General features: G+C 34.7%; 1 protein-coding gene across 1 annotated transcript in view; it reads left to right on the forward strand.

Moving 5' to 3' along the window:
• Window positions 1–8,051, forward strand: part of LOC134529336 (uncharacterized protein C1orf198 homolog) — a 29,040-nt gene extending 20,989 nt beyond the window's left edge. The window contains exon 2 of the mRNA XM_063363293.1: window positions 6,943–8,051. Within this exon, the coding sequence (XP_063219363.1) occupies window positions 6,943–7,677 (735 nt within the window). The 3' untranslated portion in view covers window positions 7,678–8,051. The remainder of the gene's footprint in view (window positions 1–6,942) is intronic.
• Window positions 8,052–9,540: the final 1,489 nt, after the last annotated feature.

A 9,540-nucleotide genomic window follows, 5' to 3' on the forward strand; every position in this document is an offset into this window, starting at 1 on the left:
GGTGCAATTTAATGTATTTTGATCAATTACGCAGGTCTGCTAAAGAAAACTTTTTTTCTAACCCTGACACCATTTCTGAATTTTTATGTGAAATGACCTCTGGGAGCTCACTCCCACCCATTTTCATCACATTTTGATAATTTGGAGGGATGAATAGTATTATTTTACCCTTTACATTTCTTCTGAGAGGCTAGAGAGGTGAAATGTTCTGAAACATGAACATATGTAGCAAGGAGGTAGCTTTGGGGAGATCTGCCCCCTTAAATTATATAATAATAATAATAATAATAATAATAATAATAATAAAGATAGATGTTCCTGCTTTTTTATGCTTTTCACATATTTTCTACCTATTCCAGCTTTCAACCCCCCCCCCCCCCCCCTCATCCTCCCCCAAGGATCCCAAATAGCAAATATAATAATAATAATATATAAGAACATTTCTGAAGATTCACTGTACCATGCTAGTGCTCTCAATACTATGGATGCACAGGTTTGCAAAGGAATTTTCATGTTTTGACAATTTTAAACTTGCATTGCTCTTGTCACTTTAAACCTGCACCGTAATCCTTATCTTCCCTCAGTACATATCTAGCGATCGTAGAGTCAACTTGTCGATGTTCTAGGCGTTTTTTTTTTCCCAATTAGTTCACATAGTGTAAAATGGTAAAAATCATCTTGACTGCTTATGCTATGTTTCCTGGGAATTGACGTTAAAAGCGCAACAAAAACAGCTTTCTCTGTTTCTTAAAACTGCTTAAAAATTGTACTTTGATTACCAAGTTGGCGATCAGGTCACGGATTGGGCTCCAACAGTTTGCTGCACTACTTGTTACAGCAGTTTGACCAAATGGCTGAAAGGTACCCGTAAATCAATGCCATTTGCTGTGCCCATGGTTTCGCGCGAACATCACTGTCATCTCACGAATTGATACTTTAGTATGACTTCCACCATCAGGTTCTCTAGCAAAGGTAAATATACAATTTAGTATCCTAATAATCCTTCAGCTCTAAGACCAGTTCATCACAACGAATCTTTGCCAATTCAAGTGGCTCCAAAAACCTATACTGTATAGAATAGAACAAGAAACTGATTTGAAAGACTTTGAGTCACAGTCTGGACCAAAAATGATACGTCCACCGATGATGAAAAGAGTATTCAGCTGATTCAGCTCATTGACAATCTCATCTCATTACTCAGTCACAGTTGAATGATCTCGTTAAGAATTTGGAGCTACCTAAGAGTAAATCTAAACTTTTTGGATCTCGACAGTGGAATCTCTTAGAAAAGGGTGTAAAAATCTCTTCTTACAGGACCAGGCAGTCAACCCTGAGATTACTTTTTTTAGAAGATGAAGGCTTATTGTTCGGCCTTAATTCAAATGCATTGATGATAGAACTAAAGATGCCATCTAACCCAGACAAATGGAGACTTTTTACATACTCATCAATGACAAACTTGAAAGATCTTCTGTTGGCTAATGGGAATGAGTTACCATCAGTCCCTATGTGGATATGGAGGAGACACATGAAAACATCAGCTGAATCATTGATAAAATTCGGTATTATGATTATAATTGGAAACTTTGCACTGACTTAAAAGTTGTTGCTGTACTCAGAGGTCTGCAATAACGCTTCACAAACTACTGCTGCTTCCTATGTGAATGGGACAGACAAGCCCTAGACAAACATTACATTGTGTGGAACTGGCCTCTGTAAGAAAGTTTTACTCCCGGTCAGAAAATTATTGCTCACAATCCTCTGTTCCCGAAAGAAAATATTTACATGCTGCCTTTGCACATAAATCTCGGATTGATCAAACAATTTTTAAAACCAATGGATGAGACAAGTGATGCATTTCAATTTTTTAAAACTATATTACTTGTCTCAGTGATAGGCAAGTAATTTTAGACATCCGAAATTGCAATAATTACAGTAATATTCATTTTGTAGTATGTTGTTAGGGTCCATCTAGATAGTGTGAATCTAGATTTGCAACCTTGAAAAAGCTTTTGCACTTTGCTCAGTTTTTCACAAAATAAAATTGCTGAAGGAGCTTTTGAACGAAAAAGTCTGTAATACCTTTTTTTAAACTAGATCAAATTTGTTACAATTTGGGTGAAATGTAAGCCCTATAGCCCCAGTAATTCCGGAGGTACAGCCCTTCAAATATGAGTATTTATTTCCAAAAAGTGAAAATTTTAACTTACGGTATACTTCCAAGTGAAATTTTGCAAAATTACTCATCCTACAAAAAATTCATTTGTAATGAAATTGTAGAAAATTTTATTACCTTTATTTTAAGATCTGAGTGGTGCCTGTAGTTTTAATAGTTTACTCAAAAATGTCCAAAAACAAAAAAAAAGTCAAAATATGTTTTAAGGAAAAGTTGCATTAAATTGTGTACTGTCACTCAATATTCAATTTTTATTGTTCAATACTGATAACTAAAGAAATGAAAAACATTTATATAAGTGAAATTTTATATATATATAATAATGTGGTTATATTTACACATATATACTTTCAAATTATTAAAATTAAAAACGCTAAAAAACAAATTATTACAAACATTTAAAACACTTGTGATTTTGAAAAAATAACATTAACTATCACAGTGGATGAAATATTTTTTCATTGGATTCAAATTTTGAAATTTTTGAGCGCCTTGGTGCTTCAAAACAGTCAGGTTCGAGGTTCGGCAGGGAGGCATTCGCAGAAATCTTCAGTATCTTGTTCATCTTCGTCCAGTTCGACAACCTCTTAAGTTTTTGATGGGCGGGATGTTCCTTCATGTCTTGACTTTACAAAATTGGTACAATGAAGAGCACTTCATGCCTGCCTTCCTGCAAGAGCAGGACCCTAGACAACCCTTTCTGCACTTGCAGGAAAGGCATTTTAGTAATAACTTTGGGGCAGTGGCTCTGTTGTTGTGATGGGCATCAAACCTTGTTCTGAAGTGTGCCATCCCCAGAGTGTTGGTATTTTCTCTACCCTCAGTCACTTCTGCACCTGTTGGTAGGTTCAGTAACAATGATATTTTGTAGCATTTTTTGTGGGTGGAAGGTGAGCGAGATTGATTTTTTTTTGTTTGCGGCAGCCCTGATAAACAAAGTGTAATGAAGGCATTCGAGGTCCTCGATGTTTTCTCCTCCGTAAAGAGCCACCATAAATGCAGCTCGTGCTCTTTTTATGACATCATTGCTTGCATCAGATTGCAGGAACACCTTGAGATCTTGTATGAGGCCCAGGTTGTGTTGAAAGACACTTGACACTTTGTTGTGTCCTTGCCAGAAAAGGGCAGACGTGGTGTCACAGCCACTGAAGGTGTGTAAAACCAGTACCAACTCTCATGGTAACTGGAAATTTCCACATTGAAAAGAAGTTGAAGAGAATTAGCTGTTGTCTGACCCACCTCTGCCACGTTTATGTAGGTACACGTTGGTCGTTATGGAGTATATTCCATTGAGGATAACTAGGAAATTGATATGAGCGTTAACTGTAATTATTACAATTTAAGGACCTTTTTTGTGTCTTAATATTACTGGCCTATGTGGTTAAAATCAAGAAAGGAGTTTTTATGGGCCCGCAGATGAGACAACTTTTCTATTATTCAACGTTTATTGAACACTTGAATCAAAAAGAAAAATGAGTTTGGTTTTCATTCTGAAACGTGAGAACTTTTTGGGTAACAACCTAAATGATGGTTATGTTGCTCATGTCAAGGAATTGCTGTCAGTGTACAAGGCTATGAGGCAGAACATGTCTTTTAAAGTGCATTTACTTCACTTATGCCCGGACTTCTTCCCTGAAAATTTAGGAGCAGTTTCGAATGAACACAGAAAACAGTTCCATCAACACATCACTAAGTTAGTGGAATGCGAGCATTTTGGTATAGTACTGCTGGTTTTTGGTATGAGAAACTTCTACCTCAGAGTACGAAAAAAGCAAGCACTAAATGAAGCTACTTATCTGCTTTATTTATTATTCTTTACATGTTTTATTTTACGTGTTACATTTATCATAAATAATAAATTATATTATAATAAACAAATAATTATTTTACATTTATTTTTTACTTTTTATTTATTATTCTTTACAAGTGAAAAAATTGCGAAGAAACAGAAAACTCAATTTCTAATGATTTTTTTACAATTTAAATGGGAAAATCCTCCACCTCACCCCTGCAAATCTACTCTTTACTAAAATGTTAATGTTTTAAATTGTTTCACTTCTCTATCCCCTCAGAAGAAATGTATATCCTTTATCCCTCCAAATTATTGAAAAGTGATCAAAATTTAGGGGGGGGGGGAGTATACCCCAATAATAGTGGAAGATGGGGGGAAAATGGAGTTCACATTCCTTCAGGTTATTTTACATAAGAATCAGCAGAAATGGTTTCAGGGCCGATTTTCATGCAGATCAGTGTTATTTTATTTTAACATTTTTACCTCATTAACTTGAATGGAATTTGGACATTTATAATCTTTAAGTTTCTATACAAAACTAAAACATTGTTTTGCTTTTTCAACTACCATTTGTCTCTGTGTTTAGCCATCCTTCTGGATACCATTGGCTTTTATGTTGTTCGTGAAGTTGTGTCATCTACTGTGACCATGAAGGTGCATTAATAGGGCCATCATTTCAGCTATTTTATCAAGTGTTTATCAGACATATAACACAGTTAAGGAAGGTCTAAAATTACAGAAAATGTGTTTTAGATGCCTTGGGTAGCATTACCAGCACTTGACAAAGTTTTATAAAGAACACAATGTAAGTATGCATATACAATTTTACATCCCAAGGTTATGTGAGGGCACCCACACATTTCATGAAAGTTTTGTTCAACAAAGACAGACTAAACCATGGAAGGAGAGCATTTTATCTAAAAGGTTATTATCATCATCTTCATAATCATCAGCCATAATCATCATCCGTAATCTACGTATCCATAATCTTCCATTCATAACCCACCAATCCATAATCCTCCCATCCATAATGCCCTCCTGCTCCTCCTCCCCCCTTGCACCATTCTTCTCATCTCCTCTTCACTCCTTCAACTATTTGCTTTTCCCTTTCCTCCTGGTCTTCCTTGTGGCCTTTTTCCTGGGGAGCCTATTTTTTCCTATTCTAATTGCATGAACATGCCATCTCATTCTTGCTTTTTCTATTAACTCATTCAAGTCCTGTACTCCTGCTCTTGCTTGCACCATCTCATTCATTCCTGATTCTGTCTAACCTCGTAACTGCCAACATACTCTCATAAAGTTAACACAATTTATACCTATTAGGCATATTGTTGAAATGAATTAGGTTTTTTTCCTACTAAAATTTGACTAAATAAGAGATACTTAAAACAGTTAATAACCAGAATAGGTTTTTTTCCTACTAAAATTTGACTAAATAAGAGATACTTAAAACAGTTAATAACCACAATACACATTCTGTTGTGTTAAAAAATTGTTTTAAGAACACAGAATTATCCTTTTTTTAGGGTAATATACATAGTTGACTGATGTTCTGAAAATACTACCGTCAGTTGGGGTAACATTGGCCCTTTGAGGGTAACTTTGGCCCAAGACAAAAAACATGTTAAACCATGTTACAACTCTTCTAAATATTTATTAGATGTGATGATACATATGTTACATATGTTACATATGTATCATCACATCTAATAAATATTTTGAAGAGTTGTAACATGGTTTAACATGTTTTTTGTCTTGGGCCAAAGTTACCCTCAAAGGGCCAATGTTACCCCAACTGACGGTATGTCTTACCCCTTACACTAAAAAATCCCCCACATGATTTTTATTACAATTTTTTTTTAAAATTTAAAGTTGTGAAAACATTTATCTTGGTTGTAATTAGGTAAAAATAAATTCCAGCACTGGTTTCTATAGAACTTTAAGCTTTTTATAATGTCACTATATTTATCAAGTTATGTACCTCTACTTTTTGTTAATTTTTATTTTTTTGCTTTTGGTGCCTGAAAATCATGCTCTCCATGTTTTCTTCTAATCCCTATAACTGAGAAGTTTTGCCACAGAAAATAATTCTCATTTTAACTAACCATTTAACTTGACATACAGCATACCGGGATTGTTTATGGAAACAAGGGTCATTTATTAGGTTGGGGCTGCTGATCAGGGCACCATCCGTGGAAAGTGTCATGGAGCACAGACTCATTTAACATCTCAGGGTGAGAAGATTCATTTGCCAATTCCCTTGTCCCAGTACCAGTTTGTGGCTGCCCTTTCTCTTCACCATCCTGCCAAAAACTGAACCTCCAAGTCCTCGCCCTGCTCCTGCATCACAGCGCACCTGCGGTGCATGTAACAGGGGCGCTGCGGACTGCAGACAATAGTTTTGTCCACATAAAATAATTTTATTCACCTCTGGTCTTAAACTAAATTGGTTATCTTCGTATCATTTAACTTTAATAATGTTTTTTTTTTACTTTAGTTTTGATTCTTAATGTTAAATATTCATGTAAGTATTATTTTATAGTAAGATGACACAAATGCTGTTGTTTATCTTTACTTATTTTTATTAATTTTTCATGAAAATTATCCTAAGGAGTTATGAGTAATATACCTTAACTAAGGTTAGAATTACAGGTTTTATTTTTCTCTCTTTTGTGTGAAATTAGTCTTCTGGAACTTAGGAAGTTTGCTGATTTGGTTGATGATATATTGTATTGCTTGTTGCAAAGTTTAAAAAAATTTGCTATACTACTTTGAATAAGGTCTTACCTTATTTTTTACTTTGGAGTGGGAAAGGAGAACCTTGTACTTTAATATGTAAGCATGGACACATATATGCCTAATTTTAAGTGTAAGCAGATGATTTCTAATATTATAATGCTGCTGCTATTAGTGATAGTGTTATTTTATGTTATTTTGCTAGAAAATGTTTTTATTTTATAATTTACTATTTCAGGAATTTTCATGGCATGATGAACATTCAGCTCCATTTTCTTGGATGACTCGCAGCCAGCTAGACCTTAAGATCTCCTGCGACCATGAAGCAGTTTACCCGGGTGATGAGGTGCCAGCAGCAAGTTCTTTTCTCGAGGACCAAAAAACTATGTCTGTGCTAACAACCAAAGAATCGTTCATTGATCCTCCAGGAATTGTTTTGGGTGGCTCAACATCCAAATTTGCCAACCCTACAGAGTTTGAGAACAAATACACATCGAAGGCAAACAATAATGAGGAGCGAACCCTGTTTGGAAAAATTAAATTTTCAGCAGCTATTCTAAAAAATCAAACCATCAAATCTGCATTGAATAAAGCAGGCATTGATAGCAGCCATAAAAAGTTTGCAGGATGTGAAAATGACGTTCTCCTGAAAACTAAAAATAAGTGCACTGTAGTTCCAAGCTCAAAAATTTTAAAGCAAAGTGTTGTTAAACCAGTTATTTTAAAACCTAAATCTCCTCCACCTCCTCCCCCAAATAGGTCTAAGTCTTTGTTAGAAGAAAACTTTCAGAATTTTTCTGAGACCAAATCACTGCTACATGAAAGTTTACATGTTACTTCTAAAAACTACTCCACAAAGCCTGATTTGATGAATAAGACTGATAGTTTTGATACTAATCAAAAAGATACTTCTTCTCAGTCTGTAGATATTTCAGTTCCAAAAACTGGCTTTGACTTTTTGGATAACTGGTAAGGATATTGGTTACTGAGTTTACAGGGCAGCTTTTGTATTCATGTTCATTTATTGCCCAACCAGTGGGACGTAATGGTTTTTTTAAAATAATGTGACAGTGTGCAGCTTGTTATGTATTTAAAAAAACTTTTATTTATTATGTTTAGAGGTTGGTCATTGGAGTATTTATAATATACCTTGGAAAATGTTATCTAGAAAATTTCTGTATAATCTACATGTAATTACATAATTATTTTTAGAGTATAATTTTATTTTTGATTTTATACTTGACTTCTTAGCTATATTAACTATACAATTATGTGTAGAGTATAATTTTATTTTTGATTTAATGTTTGAATTCTTAGTTTAATTAAATTTTTGGTTATCTTTCAAAACAATGTAATTAATGTCCTCTTGGTTTTGCATTGATTATCATGGTCAATAGTTTACAAGGTTCCATTTTAATTAACCCTTCATGCCTTCCTATCTTGCATTAATCTTGTCATTTCCCGGTACATTCTACATGATAATTTATCAGATTCACAAATTCTAGAGTTAGTGAATTTCTTTCATTATTACCCTTTACTTTACCTCTATTGACAAATTAAAGACGCTATGATCTTAAATACAATTTTAGGTAAAATATGATTGAATTGTATTAGACAAAGAAAATAATTTCAGTGGAAACCGGAGTTATCTATGATGCATAAAGTACCTCTAATCCGCAGTAAAATGTTTAGTAGTAATGGTGTCACACCAACCAACTTTATATAGTGGATGGTCATGAGCAATAGACGGTCTCATGGTTATATTGCAGCAAATGGCGTATGGCGCACGCTGTTTCCAGATCTTGTTGCCAGATCACACGTTACATAGTTCAGGAGATGTGCTTCTTTGGCATTTGAGTGCATGAGAATCATTTCAAGAACTTATATCGTAATTTTAATATTTAATACTATTGTGCTAATAAATCACCACCATTTTATTTTTACAGAAACTAAACAAGAAACAATTCACTTCGATCCATTGCTACAAATTCATATGAAAATTCTAATGGGCACTTGAAACAGATATTTATAATATTACATACTTTTTAATCCTATTGCTACCACCGACCAAGTTGATCTTCCTTCCATAAGAGTAGAACAGGGCTGATCAGAAGAATTTGTCGGTTCTCCTTAGATTTTCTTCAATGTTTTTCTCCTTTTTCTACATAATTTGTCCAGTTTTCTGTTAATAGTAGCTATAAACTTTTGTTGTTAAGGGGCTCACCTAGTTAGGGTTGTATCTTTGTTAGTGAGGCAGAATGATAAGTGTGGTGGTGCTGGTGTTTATAGCGCGGTATCTCCTCTAAGCGCAGATCTCTGAAAAAGCATGCAGTCTTCTCGTGCATAGGACAACCATGAAATTTGAGCAGTAACATAACATTAGATGGCAGAGAAATTAAGACAAATGTGTAATGCAAGTTCCTTTGTTGCTTTCAAGAATCTTTACCAGGCATTTCATGCCTAAAAATGATTCTGAAAACAAGCATTTTATCCCTTTTCACTTACCTAAAAATACGGTTTAAAAGCGAAATACGGAAACAAAACTACCCATCTGCCCTCAGCACATTCTTAAATGCTTTTCGCAAACAAACACCTCTCGGATATCGTGAGCAGTTTTCAAATCACGTTGTTTCTTCTGAAGCTCTGCACACCGTATGACTGTCCAGATAGGCGGGCCTCTTAAGGACTCCATATGATGCACCTTGAAAGCTGTGTTAAGAATTCTTATGAACAATTTCACTTGGGCCCATATCATTTCAATAGGGTTTAGTTTGCAATGATATGGGGCAATTGAAGAACAGTTCGACTGATGCTTTTGGCTATTTCCTCAAGTTTG

The sequence above is a fragment of the Bacillus rossius genome, chromosome 2 (genome assembly GCF_032445375.1).
Source record: "Bacillus rossius redtenbacheri isolate Brsri chromosome 2, Brsri_v3, whole genome shotgun sequence".
Lineage (NCBI taxonomy): Eukaryota > Metazoa > Arthropoda > Insecta > Phasmatodea > Bacillidae > Bacillus > Bacillus rossius.